The 18787-nt window shown below is 33.3% G+C and overlaps 1 protein-coding gene across 3 annotated transcripts in view; it reads right to left on the minus strand.

Annotated features, from left to right (window-relative positions):
* Positions 1 to 18787, minus strand: part of rsh (radish) — a 200271-nt gene that overhangs the window by 70343 nt on the left and 111141 nt on the right. For all 3 annotated transcript variants that reach the window (XM_053753024.2, XM_053753023.2, XM_053753025.2), the window contains one exon: positions 1847 to 1909. Coding sequence is in view for 1 of the 3 variants with exons in the window: in XM_053753025.2 (XP_053609000.1) it covers positions 1847 to 1848 (2 nt within the window). In the remaining 2 variants the exon portion in view is untranslated. The remainder of the gene's footprint in view (positions 1 to 1846; positions 1910 to 18787) is intronic.

Genomic DNA, 18787 nt, shown 5'->3' on the forward strand with positions numbered 1-18787 from the left:
TCTTGTCCTAATGCCTAATGACTTCAAGTCGCAACGACGCGTCGTAAACGACCGACTGGATTTTTATGGCGAATTGACACAGGTTTAATGGTCATTACATTAGACAGGTCTGTTTGAGCTTTTTTATTTAGCTACTTAGATAACAGGTGAACATTTACTTTCATTGATATTAGATACTAGCGGCCCGTTCCTGCTTCGTTCGTAAAACCATAATAAAAATAGCTTATGTTATTCCTGGTCTTTTTATACCAAATTAAAATTTCATCAAAGTATGTTCAAAGGTTGTTTATTCGTTACCAAGAATAATAAAAATATTTTTTCTGTATGTACAGTATGATATTGATTTGAATAAGCTATCTATTTAGCATATTTTTCCACCTTCAGAAATGAAACTATTGTTTCTATTTCTTATGGGGTTGCTGGTGTATACAAACTGCGATGTTTGCTTAACATCAGACATTTTACAAGCGTTTGCTTATTATACTACCTTTAAAATACTATTCCAAGTGGTACTTTAAAAAACACATGGCCTTGACAAACACAATAAAGGAACAATCTGAAGTTTATTTTTTAATTACGGGACTTTTTCATGATTTTATGTATTTAATAATTTATATAAGTAGTAGTATTTCGTTAGGTATAGTAATATATGTAAACAAAAAATCTATCAAGTGAAGTTGCGTGACGAAGGCTAAGCACTTTGCATGTCCTAACTGATTTAGGTAGTAACCCTTAGCCAAAACTGTAAATAAAACACTTGAATAAAACTAGGGTGATAAGGGTTATTCTAAATTTTAGACAAGCACTAAGAGCGGTTGCTCTTAGAACAAGGGTTGCCATATTGCCGCATACAGACGGCAGCACTTAAATTTGAGGCCCACTGCTCGGAAGTCACGGTCGACAAATTTGAAATTTCTAGCCAACTCTCTACGTACTATTATTCCTGTTACACAGCTACGAACACTAATTTTACTCTAATTAACAATCAGATATATTTTTGAAAATTATTTAATTACCTAAATTTACTTCCGCCCCCAAACCATTATATAAAGATTATAATTGATCAAAAACGTAATGTAACAAGTTGTTCTACTTTTTGTTTGTTTGCAACTCTTGAGAACGTGACGGGAACTTCCTAAACGTTTCATTCTAAGAAGCTTTCTAATTGAATTTCATGCTAATGTATTCCTCCTAATGACTGCTGAACGGGAATAATAATTATTTAACCCACTCTCTTCTGTTAAAGAAAAAAGATTTACATTCCGTTAAAAAAGTTTTTTTTATCATTATTACCTACTTAAGTAGTTTAGTGAATTGAGTTGTAGAAGTGATTGGCGGTATAAGTACATAATATATAAAGTTTGGCTCACACGGAACGAAAGATATATAGTAAGATATATAATATGTGTAACCCCATATCCTAGCTGCGCTGCGCACAACGCAACGCGACGCTATGCGAATAATAAAAAAATATAACGGTAAAACGCGACATCCCAAGATCACGTAAAGAGATACTTTTGTCACGAGTTATGTCGCATCGCGGCACGTCGCGCTGCTTCGTCGTGTCAGTTGCTTATCTAGAACGCCATGTGAGTAAACTTAAAGTTTGGCACACACGGATCCAAATATATATTCAGTAGGTAATACAGTATAGGTAGTACGGTAATACGTATATAACAGTGTAGGTAAAGTGTGTTCTCAATTACAAAATTATTATAAGCACAAAAAGATATGAAATTAAAACGAACGTACGCCAATAAAATACATAATACATTTATAGCATCTCATATTAATTCCGATTGCCTTCATTCGGGTTTCTTCGAAATTGGGTCAAATATATACTTACATTTTTCATAAAAAATATCACCAATATCCCTTCCTCTTTTGAATGCGTTGTCTGATACGGCATCTGTAACAAAGAGTGGATAATAGTAATTTAGATTTATATGCATTTTAATTTTGCTCTAATAAAACCTATTCGATTTCATCTGTAATTACGAGTCGCTGTCTGCGACTATCTGAACTCTTTTCGTAGAAAGAATAAGCAAAGCTTATTTTCAAAATTGTGCAGATCTTCGTTGTGTAACTTATTTTTATACTATTTTATAATTTGAGGCACTAAAATTAGTTATTTTATCCAGTCGCATGACTGACTACACACTAAATATTTGAAAAGTAAATAATTACTAATTCTTAATGGGGATTAACGTTGTATAGTATCTGTGTAGTTAAAAGTTATTGTTTTCATTTTGATTTTCCTTTTATTTTAAACAATAAATGTCCAGTCACTCTAACGACTAAACACGCTAAACCTCTGTAAAGTAAATGATTTGGCAGTCGGTTGTCCATAAGTAGGGTGTGAGCCGAGATTACAGTTTGTAAAGGTAGTTAAAGTCGCGCGTGACACAGGGTTTAATTTGGTGTTCAATGAGCTAGAACGTTTACAGCCCTTTCGAGGGCTAACAATTTACTTCAAACCATGTATTCATTTACATCAAATATTCGAATGAAATGTTTGGTCATTTACTATAGGATCACACAGCATGGTTCTGACCAAAAATCAGTTTTTGAAATTATCATTTTGATCAACAGGTCAGTAGCCTACAAATAGTGAAAGTCCCACAAAATAATTAATTAATTAATTATTTTAGATTCATGTAAACGTCTTTTTACGCGACTGTGCTTTGAAGCAATGTTGTGGTCTTACGATGAATAAAAACGAATATTTCTACAATTTTATTATTATTTAATAAGTTAAACTGGTAAAATGGCTACAAGTATGATCAGCTGTGTTTCAACAGTAGTTAAATTACTGTTATAAACTCGAAATATTTTTCGCCTATCCAGAGTATTCATAATATGCAATTGTTAAAAAAGTTAAAACAAATTTTAAGCTAAAGTATGTATTGTCACTATCGCACTTTGTAATATTTGAAATTGACAGAAAGAGACACACTTTAGATTAAAGTATGCTTTTACATTTTTATGAAAAACACGGTAGTTACGCTACGCAGAGACTCAAATTGGCTTTTCACTATTGATCATTGCTATAATTAGAGCCTCAGGAGTTCCGGCATTGCACGGAACTGGATTTGCAATTTGCAAAGTTTTATTACGTATTTGTAAAGTACGTATAGCAATAGCTAAACTGATAAATAGAGAGTCTTTGTACATAGTTTTAAGACCAAATGTGGATATTCATTTACAAGTCACGTAGAATAATTGAACTTGAAAGTTTATTCGTACATAAACCTACTTTTTAGTTTCACTTTTCTCTTATTGATACAATATTTCTTATAGCTTCACAATTTTATGCCATTTTCATAATTCCCAAGTTTCGACTTTCAAAAAATACTATATGGTATTATGTCCGTCTATTGTTAACTTTTAAGTTGCACAATTACGGGTGGGTTGCACTGGCGGTGCATTAATTTTAAGTTTGAACATTAACAGTTATAGGCAACGTAAAATTTGACTGTGCAATTCTTTCTGATTTAAAATAAATAAAATAATCAAACGAAAAACACTATCGTCATGTCGGAGCAGTCTGTTGTCAAGCTCATTTCAATTGTTCTATATTGAAATGTGAATCCATGTGAAAAGTAACTTTTACATCAATCTGTTTTTCCAATAGATTTCTTTTACGTTTGTGTTTATTGAACTGGATGACGTTCACGTTGACATTGTCAGTCCAAAACCCCTCTTCTATTTGATGTTGGCAAAGCCTTATTTTCCTCGAGAGCCTGTAATGCTGATTTATAGGTTTTTTCACAAGATTTCATAATATTACCCGATGGCTTTAAGAATCTATATTATATTGACTGAAAACAGTAAATTTAAATATGAAATATATACTATATCCATGGGTATTTGAGATGTAAATACGAAAGTCTGTCATAGTCGGCCATTTTCAGCCGTCATCTTTGACGCCCGGAAATGGGTAGACTTTTATGAAATTTGGAAAAAAAAAGTTCATTACTCTAGATCAATTATAGGATACCATAGGCTTATTTGCGGTCAGTAGCTGGGGACAGATTACATAAAAAGTAATTAAGTCAGTCTTGGAAAAATGAATGTACCGAATTATATAATATAATGTAGCAGTTTATGAGATAAACCAATACTCATTTCTTAGGTCAACCTAAAGAAAGAAGGGGTCGTTGCCCACCAGTAAATAGTAGCGTATTTTGTATATTTAAAAAATGTACTAAAGCACAAATATTACCCATTTCTGTGTTCCTGGGATATTCAACCTTCCCATTGCAAACTCCACCTTTTACGACATAAAGATCAAAGGGTAATGTCATTGTGACTCGGATCGGAGATTTTGGGATCGTGCTACGCCATCGTAGCCGCGTAGCACAAGCTGCCGTAGCACTTCGTAGCACCGTCGTAGAGCAGTAGTTTTGTAGTACATAGCGTACCCCAGTATTTACTCAGTAAATTACTACAGTGTAGTGAAAATTTCGAGCAATGATATTTACACTTGGAGCATTGGGAACCGAAACTACACTTCAACATCAAACGCAATTAAATTCAATCTCAATTTTATATCGTCTGTTAATTTATAATAGTTTTCCTATAAAATATTAAATAAATTTATCTCCAACGGGGTATCTAATTAAACAATATTCCAGTTTGTCAACTTGTTGATCATTAACATTTATGTCTCTTAACTAATTTTAGAATAAATTGGGAGTTGCTCTGAAAATCCATAGCTATTAAAAGTGGGTGTTGACTAACAAAATATGTTCAGACACTGAGGTCCTAATTGCAGACCTCCGCTCGAGGCAAAATTACAAGACCCTCTCAAGATTACGGTGCCTTTGGCGCTTTGTCTCTCAGGAATTTATTTACAGAGAAAAAATATAATGTACATACTTACAGCGACTTCTCTTTTAATTGGTTTGTTACCAGTTCCCGTCATGTTTGAGCGCTCGCTCTTCAGTGCTTCTGATTTTTACTTGTGACAGCATTGTAATTACATTTGTTGTAAGGGCATGTTAATTTTGGATTTTAGTACTATTACTAGTTTTACTAAATGAAAAAAAATGTGGGCTGAACATTGTTGAGTATTTGTGTGTAATTATCTCGGTATATTTTAATATTAAATAAACTTCGTTATGTAACGTTTAGATATAAATAGCCTAAAATTATAGGAGATTAATCAAAGTCAAAGTATTTTTTAAAGTACTTTGTAAAGTATTTTTTACACTGTTTCGTGCCAGAATTATTTGAATCAGGCATTTCGAATTCAGCCATTTCAAATTTTATCCCTAAACTCGATCAACATCCGCTTTCAAATTGATTTTCGGCTGGAAAGAAATTCCCTTAATAGAATTTTATCGTATTGTGAAGATAAATAGATTAGGATCAAACTTGACGATGATTGAGTGAGAAAATTTAGAATAATTATGATTAATGAATAACATGACACATGAACATACAAGCCATCATAAATTTATCAAGCACTATAGTGCTTGGATATTTCCAAATAACCATTAGTCACGTTATTATAAAGATCAAAATAACTTGAATTTGGTAATTTCTAAAATTCAGATCATTTTAAAATCTATTGTGTGTTTATGATTGCTAAGGAGAGTTATAACTGTTTTGGCCAAAACGTGTGTGTGAAGATTTAGCTTATTTTTGGTCAAAACTGATGGCTGGTTCATCCAAATGTGATATTTTCGCTGGATGCGAGCGAAGGTCGTAGCAGAAGTCTGATTTGATTGGATATTTCAATCCTTTGAACTGTATGTCGATGCGATTTGGCTTGCGAGTATTTTTAGGACAATACTGGTAGCATTCATTTGGATAAAATTATCATTGTTTTTAATTCAATTTTAGAACGTAAAATACATTCATTAAGATAAACTTGGCTTAGTTGGTAGTTACGAAAATGTAAATACTATTTATAGTGCACTTGGCCCGTTCTAGCTTCGCTCGGGTAAAAACATACTAAATTATACACCATACCTTTTAAGGAATCATACTATCTATAAAAAAAATTAGTTGCGTAGTTTTAAAGATCTAAGCATACATAGGGACAGACAGCAGGAAGCGACTTTGTTTTATACTATGTAATGACAGTGTTTTAACTATTTAAATACAAGTATTTATTTTAAAGCCCACTTACGTTCTAACTAGAAGTAGCATTGCAACATACATGTTCGTTTGATCTTCTGTGCTACGTGGAATTCATGGTACAGTTGCCATAACTAACGAGTTTGCATTAGTGACTACCGAGAATACCTATTTTGTTTCTGTCTGTACCAAGCTCTAGGTATTTTACTATATTACCCCAATACGAAAGTTCAAAATATTGTTTGTTTTTGGCGTTTTTTCAAATTTTTATATTAAAGGAAAAAAACACAATATAGTTGATCCCATCAACTATATTATCAATATTATAATATTTTAAATGCGAAAGTTTGTCAGTCTGTTTGTCTCTCAGGTCTACAGATTTGTTGAAATTTGCAATGATTAAACATAGGCAAGGTCAAACATATACCGCAGCATTTAAAAGTTATAACTATATAGCTTCACAATATGTATTGTAGCTTCACAGAATGTAGAAATACAGATTTGTACATATATTTCTCTCAGTATATATTTCGCTTCAGTTTCTGTGAAATCGGCACACGAACCAAAACTCATGGCGAGAGTTTCGTCACACCGTCAACTTTGACATTAAATTTAACGTGCGTAGAAAAATACAAACTACGCCATTTTGTCTAAACGTCAGCGTCGCCGGTTAAAGTCAACGTTAATTTGACGGTGCAACTCACTCTACTTAATTAGCAATAAGTTAATGTATGTCCAGCAGAGCGTCCGTGAAGCGTGTGGCAATGCACGCCACATGAAACTAGAGGACTAGTTTCCAAATTAATTCTGCCTCAGTCGGACACGTGGCGACTCTCATTTCTTAATTAAATTGGCTGTTAATAATGATTTTCTAAGTCAAAATTACTTTGAATACTCTTGAAGTTTTTTAGTAGATAATATCATATTTTAAGGTAAAGTTCATTTCTTATGAATGGTTTAATAAAAATAATGTGGCGTTTTGGGGCGTTCGTCGTCCGAAAGCCAGTCAAATTTCTATTAATATTACAAATGCGAATGTTTGTGAGAATGTATGTATGTTTGTTACTCTTTCACGCAAAATCGAATGCACCGATTGTAAAATATTTCATCATTAAACTAGAAATATTAATAACAAGGGAGCTATAATATTTTTATTGTTACTTTAACAAGAAGTATTTCAAAACAATATCTTTGCCAATTAAGAAAGAAAAACAAATACATAACGCGAAAGCTGATTGCCGAAAAAGTTGGGGAAGAAAGTTGCCCATGAGTTAGGGATCTATATAAGTTATTGATGCCAATTTGCTGGGTTAATACTTGGGAACAGATTTTGGGAATCTTTTCGAAGAATGTGATTCGTGCCGTGGATTATGACCATTTAGAAGAAATATAGGTGTGATTAATGCGACCTCTTGTGCTAATTTTCTTTTTTAATGGAATTTGTTTAAAAAAATACTTATATTCAGTTCTCGCACCTGTATTGCTGCAATACAATTTGTAGGGACGGATTAATGTTGTCTTCACTGCCGAAGGTTTATTTCATATGCTTTTTTAAATATCTTTTTTTAACTATTCAGTGGATGTTGTATCCCACTGCTGGGCAAAGGCCACTTTTTCTTCCACTCGTCTCTTTAAATATCTATCTCGGAAATTATTTATACTGATAATCTTTTCTTTCTTACTAGGAAATGAATAAGTAGGATATCAAATAAATAATAATCATTTTTATTGACATTTTCTACAATAAAATTCTGATTAAATATCTAATTTATTTGTCATTAAATAAAAAATATATTTTAGAACATACGTACCTACGTATCAAATCGTACATATCGCTCGTATCACAATCGTACATGTCACAAGTTGTGGAAATACTATTAACATATGAATGTAAATATAAAATTCATGGCCTATAAATGGTCTGAAAAAGTAATAAATCCATTCAAAAAGCAACGAGGAAAATAATACTCTACTATAGAAATAATATTTTCAAGTGAAAAAAAAATCCGACTTGAAAATCCGTGCTTTTGCTATTGCAAACAAAGGCAGCTGTCACAAAGGCAAGGGGGTTAAGGAATATTCCCAGTCTTGAGGACAAATTATGCGAAGACTTATTACTAGGCCAGTGTGTGAACCAGGCTATTGTATTGCTGATCGTTCTATTGTAACCTAGTTCTCTAACTGCCTTTCAGTTGCTGTAGGATGGATGATGATTAGGGATTTTAACATTCTGTTTTTTAAATTTTTGTTAAACCTATGAAGAATGAGGAAACAATCTTTCGTAGTATGAGATTTGGAGACTAGGTTGCATTATTGGGATGGAAAAATGATAGTTAACACCTACAAAACAATAAAAGTATAATTAAATATTTATCGATAAATCACACAGAATGAGTTAGCTGTAAAGTGAGTTCGAGACTTATGTTATGGTGTGCTAACTTAAAGGTACTGTATTTTATAACATAGGTACATATCCTATATAGAAAAATATCCAAGACCCAAATCAATTCGAAAAATATCATTTTCTATCTTGACCTGTCCGGGGATCGAAATGGGGACCTCCAATGTAGCCGTGTCGTCATGATAACAATTAGGCTACAGAGTTCGTCAAAATATTGCTTTGTGAAAGTTTTTTTGATGTGCCGCCTGTACCCTAATACTTGCCAGGATGAATCAATGGCGGCCACCGATAAGGCGAATCAAATATCGGAATACTTTTCAGGGAAAATTTTAATATTTAGAATAGAATCGATACGCCAAGAAGAAGTTATTTTAACGCATCAAATACTAACCAAAACTGAACAAATATTGACATCTATAAAATATTAACATGCATTTAAATGTCCTGAAAATTGCGAGTAAGTAGACTATTATTCCGGAGCACTTATTTCAGGAGTACCTATGTGCGAAAGCGTTTATTTCCCGCGCAGCTGAGGAAATTGGAAAGCCTATTTCAATTGTTCCGCCGACGGTGTCACGTCGTTCAACAGTCGCCGCAACGACCTATTTTGCTCAAGAGAAACGAAACGGAATGTAAACCGGTCTGGTTTACCGGGTTTTAATTTTTGGTACAAGATTGAAATAGATTTAGGATTTGTACAATTGATTTTGTTGATAATGTCACGTTGTTCAGTTGATGTTGCCGATTATGCGATATTAGCCGACGACAGTGTCAAACTCACGCGTCATTCATATATCACCTATTTTAAAATTCAAGCGATAAATTAAATTTCAGTTAAAAATAAAATCATATGGTCACGTCGGTACGTCATCAACGTCTGCAACACCAGGGGTGTCACACGCGCGTTTGTTTCATCTAAACCCTGTAATTATACTACCTCAAACTGGAACACAACAATGCAAGCACTGATGTTTGGCGGCAGAAATGAATGATGAAAATGAGTTACCAGCCACACGACTTTTGTACCAAGGTCCGCCTCATAAGCTATGTATCCCAATATGTATGTGTATGTCGTACGAAATCCATGGGAAGATATGGCGTGGTTAAATTTTAGAGTGGAACTTCACGTCACATTCCCATTACATTTATCACAATATGTAAATATTGTCTATCTAAAAACAATTGGTAACTATCTGTATTTCTACACTAGATTATCTCAACAAAGACCTACATGCATCTTCCGACAATGTATCGTCTCGGCCTTCGGTATGATAATTGGCCTGGCGGTAGATCTTCCTTTGTGGCACTATATCGTTACTACTACGTAATTCCCCTGATAGATATATTGACAAAATCCCTGCAATACTACATCGTTCAACAAAAATATGGCATATGAGCTAGCTTAAGTACAATTTTTGTTTACTAAAAAACTGTTAATTTGAATTGTTGACTTAAAACATAATAAAAAAATTTGAAGGTAGGTCAATCTATTTATTTTTAATAGTATGATTAATTTGCGTAATTGATTTGTTATATAAGAGTAGAGTAAGGGAACTATCAAATTTTATACTCATTTGCTTATATAAAAAAACAATGTTTGTAATGCAAGAGCCTATAATATTAGGAGCGTCACGTGACAAATATTTTAGTTGGACGGCGAATAAACACTAATGGACTATTCGGACAACGGCTGATCAATATCTCATGTTTAGTCAACGAATTATGATAAAAAGCTTTTGCCCGCTGCTCGACCTGCGTGAAATTTCCATGGAAGTAGTTATTTTTCCGGGATAAAAAGTAACCTATGTAAATTACATGTATGCAAAACTTCAAGAAGATTGGAAGAGGTCATAAACAAACTTACTTTCGCATTTAAAATATAGACACATGTGAATCAGCATAATGCTTGGAACTCAAGGATGAGAGAAAGAGAGAGATAAATTTCCAATATTGAAATAACTCTGACAAAGATTTTTCGCTTCTTGCACCTCCAACCAGATATTTTAATCCTTCATCAACAAATTGGCTTTGATGAATCGGCCCATGTAGCAAACGTAGCCTAATTAATTACTCTAGCTGCTGTCTCATTGATTAAGAGCTTTTACTTTGCGAAATATGTACTCTGTTTACAAAAGGATTTAAAAGTGTTTATGTTATATGCAGGTAAGTGAATATGCACTGAAGTTTAAGGACCATAACAGGAACGTTATTGCAATTCAGCGCGGGAATGCTGCCTGTGCACCTTGCCTGTATATAGATAGTTTAGATTAATATAATTTGATAGTAAATATTGTGTACTTTATTTGGAAATGTTTATTTTAAAAACTACGGATCGAATTTCGTTCAATTTTAGAACATACGCCTGAAGCCTATATTCATTAGTAGATACTACTTATTGGATCAACGATAAATAATAAAATACGGCTTGAAAAGTATATTGATCGAAATACATACATTATTTAGTTGGATGATATAGGTACCTAATGAAGTTCGTTCGGCAAATACATGAAAACAGTGTTCATTTTAGATTATGGTGGAGTACATTCCACTATAATTGGAAACGGAAGCATATGGATTGTCTGTGAGAAGCAATTTCATTTCGAATGCGAGAATTCTGTGATATGATACTATGTGCAGTCTCTACACTAAGGGATTTATGCAGAAGAAGTGGAATTATTAATTTTATCTGAAATCGCTCTCCATAATCAGAAAGAGCTTGTTTTTCGTTACATTCACGGCTGTAGCGCCTCAAAGCCCAGAGTTTGTTATCTGAAATAATGTCTGTATGTTTCTAGAATATTTAAAAAAACATTTCTGAATATACAAATACATACGAGTGATAGAAAAATCGTGTCACGTTTACGCGACTGCAATTTACTAGTTACAGTCGTAAACGTGATACAATTTTCTATAACAATGGGTTTTATTGTATTTTTTGTCATAAAAGAAATTAATTTAATTTAATTTAGAAAAGCACCTGAGCAGATAATCCTCCAAAAAAGAAGCGGTGTAATGGTTAACACGCCCGCCTGTGGATCGAAAGGTCACCCAGGTTCGAATCCTACACGTGCCACATGTTTGTATACCAATCTGACTCATGTATAGTAGTTTTCGTCGTCCACCATTTGCTTCTGGTGAAGGAAAACATCGTGAGGAAACCTGCACACTGGTTGATTCTTATTAACTTGTGTGTGAAATGGAGATGGCAATGGCAAACCACTTCATTAATAATGCCAAGAAAGTTGTATGTGTTTCATTCCACGTAACAACCACGACCCTCAGCCATGAGGAATACGACTATGAAGAAGAAGCCAATCCTATTTATATATTGGAATCTCAGTTCGAATATGAATCTCAAATCTCAAAACCCTCATCCATGTAAAAATAAAAAAAAATAAAAAAACCAACAAAATTGACCTGCTGAGGCGCCAAGTCAGTATATTTAGCAGAAACTTATCCCCAAAATCGATTTCAATGCCGAGTAATTTGGTTCTCAGAAAGTTTGCATCAAGAACGAGATAAGTTACACTACACCCCTGAAGTTAGGTGACATGTGTCACTTTGTGTGTCTTCCTGAGGTAATTGAATACAGGCACGGGGGACTGGCATGAGGAAAATGATAATAACACAAACAATTATTATTAATATGTGTATATATTCGTGTTGTTCTGAATGCGGTGACAGTAAGTCTAAGACACACTGTCACTCAAGTAGGTCGAGTGATCATTGAAACACTATTTACTAAGGTAAATACTTAGAAGCCTTTTATTAAAAGCAGGGTTTATTGCCGTTGAATAGGTCCACTCCATATCCTCCCGTGGATGTCGTACGAAGTGACTAACGGGCATATAGCCAAAGTAGTTGATAGGCTCCAATAGCATTCCCAATCTAAGGCTAATTCCCAATCGTCAGACAGGCGGCCGGTAGTAAAATCATGGATGAATTTTGAAAAATTTGAAGTGGCGATGCTGCAAACGGCAACTCGCTCAATTGAGACATTTAAAAAAAAACATCTACACAATCTCAAATAATTACTGCAACAAATACAACGAGCATTTGTTAACAAAATGTCAAGTAACATTACAGGTATATGTACCCTGACCCGGTATCCTAGCTGAGCGGTACATGCGCAAGGCAGCGCGACGTGATATGACATTATTAAACTTATCCAATACTATTAACATGAGCAATATTTGTATTGGCATTTTCGAAAATAAAACTTCAACGATTTTGTCTCATAGGAGTATTTTTCATTCCTATAAGCCCACTGATCTAGGTTTTCTAAAGAAAAAACAGTTTCTTCCGTATTTTTATTGAAACATTTAACAAAAATATCGAGAGGAGCTCGATCGCCCAGGTCACATTGCATACTAAACTACGCTGTGGCACCGCTCAGTTAGGACACTGCTGTTTTAGCAAGGAATGATAGGCGCACATCCTTCTGAGTTCGTCTCCTTTGAGCACGTAATTGCGGCAGGCATAGTTAATTAAATGTGGTGGCAAGCGCCTGCTTAAATTACCTACTAATTTAGATGTTTGTTGGGTTTCTCGAAGGTATTATAGTCGGATGTCATGAAATGGTTACATTCACTTGAAAACAAAATTGCCAAGGCAGTAAGAGTTTAATCAAGCTGGCAAACGACGTAATTTTTTTTAAAATTGTTTTTACGTTCTGTCCTATACGGTTTTTCTCTCATCTCTACAGGTAGAATATACATAGTGTGATCTTATTTCAGGACGGAACTACACGCCACTTGCACAGGTCTCGTTTTACGTCAGATGTTGTCAAACCTTAGCTTAATTTAAATTTTCATGCCATACATTATTCTTGCCATCAGCTCCCTACTTACATAGAATAAATTAAAAAGGACAAGTTATAAATGTACCCACATCACAAAGGCGTAGGAGAAAGCAAGTGAAACAGAAAACCCCGCTGGAAAGCATTCATAAATGTTAAATACTTCATGAATGCTATATGAAATGAAAGAATTTGACTGAACAAGTTAGTTCATTTGCATTGACCTGGATGAGGGTTTTGATATTCGAGATTTAAATTCATATTCCAACTGAGATTCTAATATATAGATATAGGATTGGCTGCTCAGGTACTTTTCTAAATGATAATGTCTTTTATGAGATGCCAGCTTTTAACGTAAGTCAAACTTAGCCGGGTTAAAAAATATAAATGCTACTGGCATTAAAAAAAATAAAATATATTAATTTCTAATTTCAGATTATGTAATTTGTTTTTCTTTTCCAACTTCGCGATAATGCAATCAAATTTGAACGTCACAGTCGACTCGTGATGAAGGAAATGACACAAGTCTTGGACTTGTGTCATTTCTTTATATAATTTGATAGATTAGTTGCCATCAAATGAAGTGAAAAAGGTGACGTCACATTTCTCATTGGCAAAAAGTTTTCCACATTGTACAATGTTGTGTTGATCGATAACTTAAAAATATGACTATTGTAGTTAAATTTATCACTTAATTTACACTTTGACGTTGACTTGCGATTTCCGGCGTAGGTTAAAGTTAACGTCAAAGTTGACTGATGCACCTCACTCTGTGATTTGAATGCGTTTATAGATTTCATTATTTTGGCCCAGCTACTACTACATTCATTTAAATACATTATACAAGATAGTTAAAATGTAAACTTCTATCTCATCGTAACCTTTTCCCCATTATTTCCTCAGCCTCACAGCATAGGAACCCAGGGTCCGCTCTAAAGATAAATAAAATTGAAATATGTATGTAAATTTTTAAAACAGTATTTACTTTTTTTAATTTCTTTGGTTCCGTCGCCGCCAAAGCTCGAATGCTAACATAAAGTTTAGCTGGAAAGATTATTACTAATATTTGAACCACAGAGTTAGTTTAAGTAGCAAAGCGCATTTAGCCAAAACGAAGTTAAATTATAACAGCGGGCGCAGTATTATAATTTACAGCGAGACTTTTCCCAAATAACTTAAATTCTACAAGTGCCATTTAACAAACACATGTACGTGTACATTTAACAAAGACGCGATTACAAATATTACGATTATCGCGATTACGCGATTACGATAATGTATAATAGTTTTACCCGAGCAATACCAGTACGGGCTGCTAGTTAATAAGCTTATGTACTATCTATTAGTGAGTGGAAGTTAAATTCATGTAGTATATATAATATCAATTTAGCTCCAGGCTTGTTCGATTATCAAAGGACCGTGAAGATTATCCGAATGAAGCTTTGATATTGGTCCAGTATTCGAATCCACAAACAAACATACTATTCGTGCATGAGACCTGTTTAAATACAGAAGACTTTATTACTAATATCCCGATATGGGTAACTATACTGGCTATCTGAATAGCCAGTATTTTTATTCGTCTTATATATATGTATATATAAGACGAATAAAAATACTGGCTATTCAGATAGCCAGTTTAAATTTAAAAATTTTTCAAGACGATGTTGTCGCGCATGTTCTTTATCTAAAATATTAAGGTTATAATCTTGTTAATTATTATCTTATGGAAAAATATTGAGTGTAAAGTTTAGCTTTCTCTGTGCTCGTTTAGGAATTGAATTACTTTCGAACATTGTCTTAAGTGACATGTGTAGATTGTAAGTAATTGTTTATTAACCTATCCAACTACACAACACATATAACATTTATGTCAGTTCTTGTATAAGTCTGACTTATTTCGCGCTCAGGAACAAATTAACTTTAAAATGCCAAAGAAAATCACTGACTACGTTAGTTCGGAGTTAAGAGTTATAATGAAATTAACAGCTCCGATTTGACATAACAAACTCCAGTTTGTTATCCGTTAATTAATTAGTTCCTTTAATGACAGAATTTTATTAAATTACCATTGAATAAATAACATTATATTTATGAAAACAGAAAAAGTAATGTTTTTATGATTTTTCGTAAAAGAATTTCATCATTTACACCAGTACTTTTTCTTTTTTTTCATATATTACTTATATATTGCTACAACTAATTCACCCAACTGTTTAATGAACAAATTGTAATTATTTAGACTGAGTGTGAATTTTTTCATGATATTACAAGATAATTGTTTGCCTGTTTAAAATATATACCATTTAAAACAAAGTTACTTTTCATAAATTTATAACGTCAATCGTCTTGGAACACAATTGGAGTGGTCACTTTACGGCCCAGGATTTATGTTATGACTACAAAGCTTTTACTCCATATTCTTTTTATGATTCGACTTATAACGATTATTCGATTTATAACTGTTTTGGCCAAAACGTGTGTGTGAAGATTTAGCTTATTTTTGGTCAAAACTGATGGCTGGTTCATCCAAATGTGATATTTTCGCTGGATGCGAGCGAAGGTCGTAGCAGAAGTCTGATTTGATTGGATATTTCAATCCTTTGAACTGTATGTCGATGCGATTTGGCTTGCGAGTATTTTTAGGACAATACTGGTAGCATTCATTTGGATAAAATTATCATTGTTTTTAATTCAATTTTAGAACGTAAAATACATTCATTAAGATAAACTTGGCTTAGTTGGTAGTTACGAAAATGTAAATACTATTTATAGTGCACTTGGCCCGTTCTAGCTTCGCTCGGGTAAAAACATACTAAATTATACACCATACCTTTTAAGGAATCATACTATCTATAAAAAAAATTAGTTGCGTAGTTTTAAAGATCTAAGCATACATAGGGACAGACAGCAGGAAGCGACTTTGTTTTATACTATGTAATGACAGTGTTTTAACTATTTAAATACAAGTATTTATTTTAAAGCCCACTTACGTTCTAACTAGAAGTAGCATTGCAACATACATGTTCGTTTGATCTTCTGTGCTACGTGGAATTCATGGTACAGTTGCCATAACTAACGAGTTTGCATTAGTGACTACCGAGAATACCTATTTTGTTTCTGTCTGTACCAAGCTCTAGGTATTTTACTATATTACCCCAATACGAAAGTTCAAAATATTGTTTGTTTTTGGCGTTTTTTCAAATTTTTATATTAAAGGAAAAAAACACAATATAGTTGATCCCATCAACTATATTATCAATATTATAATATTTTAAATGCGAAAGTTTGTCAGTCTGTTTGTCTCTCAGGTCTACAGATTTGTTGAAATTTGCAATGATTAAACATAGGCAAGGTCAAACATATACCGCAGCATTTAAAAGTTATAACTATATAGCTTCACAATATGTATTGTAGCTTCACAGAATGTAGAAATACAGATTTGTACATATATTTCTCTCAGTATATATTTCGCTTCAGTTTCTGTGAAATCGGCACACGAACCAAAACTCATGGCGAGAGTTTCGTCACACCGTCAACTTTGACATTAAATTTAACGTGCGTAGAAAAATACAAACTACGCCATTTTGTCTAAACGTCAGCGTCGCCGGTTAAAGTCAACGTTAATTTGACGGTGCAACTCACTCTACTTAATTAGCAATAAGTTAATGTATGTCCAGCAGAGCGTCCGTGAAGCGTGTGGCAATGCACGCCACATGAAACTAGAGGACTAGTTTCCAAATTAATTCTGCCTCAGTCGGACACGTGGCGACTCTCATTTCTTAATTAAATTGGCTGTTAATAATGATTTTCTAAGTCAAAATTACTTTGAATACTCTTGAAGTTTTTTAGTAGATAATATCATATTTTAAGGTAAAGTTCATTTCTTATGAATGGTTTAATAAAAATAATGTGGCGTTTTGGGGCGTTCGTCGTCCGAAAGCCAGTCAAATTTCTATTAATATTACAAATGCGAATGTTTGTGAGAATGTATGTATGTTTGTTACTCTTTCACGCAAAATCGAATGCACCGATTGTAAAATATTTCATCATTAAACTAGAAATATTAATAACAAGGGAGCTATAATATTTTTATTGTTACTTTAACAAGAAGTATTTCAAAACAATATCTTTGCCAATTAAGAAAGAAAAACAAATACATAACGCGAAAGCTGATTGCCGAAAAAGTTGGGGAAGAAAGTTGCCCATGAGTTAGGGATCTATATAAGTTATTGATGCCAATTTGCTGGGTTAATACTTGGGAACAGATTTTGGGAATCTTTTCGAAGAATGTGATTCGTGCCGTGGATTATGACCATTTAGAAGAAATATAGGTGTGATTAATGCGACCTCTTGTGCTAATTTTCTTTTTTAATGGAATTTGTTTAAAAAAATACTTATATTCAGTTCTCGCACCTGTATTGCTGCAATACAATTTGTAGGGACGGATTAATGTTGTCTTCACTGCCGAAGGTTTATTTCATATGCTTTTTTAAATATCTTTTTTTAACTATTCAGTGGATGTTGTATCCCACTGCTGGGCAAAGGCCACTTTTTCTTCCACTCGTCTCTTTAAATATCTATCTCGGAAATTATTTATACTGATAATCTTTTCTTTCTTACTAGGAAATGAATAAGTAGGATATCAAATAAATAATAATCATTTTTATTGACATTTTCTACAATAAAATTCTGATTAAATATCTAATTTATTTGTCATTAAATAAAAAATATATTTTAGAACATACGTACCTACGTATCAAATCGTACATATCGCTCGTATCACAATCGTACATGTCACAAGTTGTGGAAATACTATTAACATATGAATGTAAATATAAAATTCATGGCCTATAAATGGTCTGAAAAAGTAATAAATCCATTCAAAAAGCAACGAGGAAAATAATACTCTACTATAGAAATAATATTTTCAAGTGAAAAAAAAATCCGACTTGAAAATCCGTGCTTTTGCTATTGCAAACAAAGGCAGCTGTCACAAAGGCAAGGGGGTTAAGGAATATTCCCAGTCTTGAGGACAAATTATGCGAAGACTTATTACTAGGCCAGTGTGTGAACCAGGCTATTGTATTGCTGATCGTTCTATTGTAACCTAGTTCTCTAACTGCCTTTCAGTTGCTGTAGGATGGATGATGATTAGGGATTTTAACATTCTGTTTTTTAAATTTTTGTTAAACCTATGAAGAATGAGGAAACAATCTTTCGTAGTATGAGATTTGGAGACTAGGTTGCATTATTGGGATGGAAAAATGATAGTTAACACCTACAAAACAATAAAAGTATAATTAAATATTTATCGATAAATCACACAGAATGAGTTAGCTGTAAAGTGAGTTCGAGACTTATGTTATGGTGTGCTAACTTAAAGGTACTGTATTTTATAACATAGGTACATATCCTATATAGAAAAATATCCAAGACCCAAATCAATTCGAAAAATATCATTTTCTATCTTGACCTGTCCGGGGATCGAAATGGGGACC

The sequence above is a fragment of the Plodia interpunctella genome, chromosome 12, assembly GCF_027563975.2.
Source record: "Plodia interpunctella isolate USDA-ARS_2022_Savannah chromosome 12, ilPloInte3.2, whole genome shotgun sequence".
In the NCBI taxonomy this organism is placed as follows: Eukaryota; Metazoa; Arthropoda; class Insecta; order Lepidoptera; family Pyralidae; genus Plodia; species Plodia interpunctella.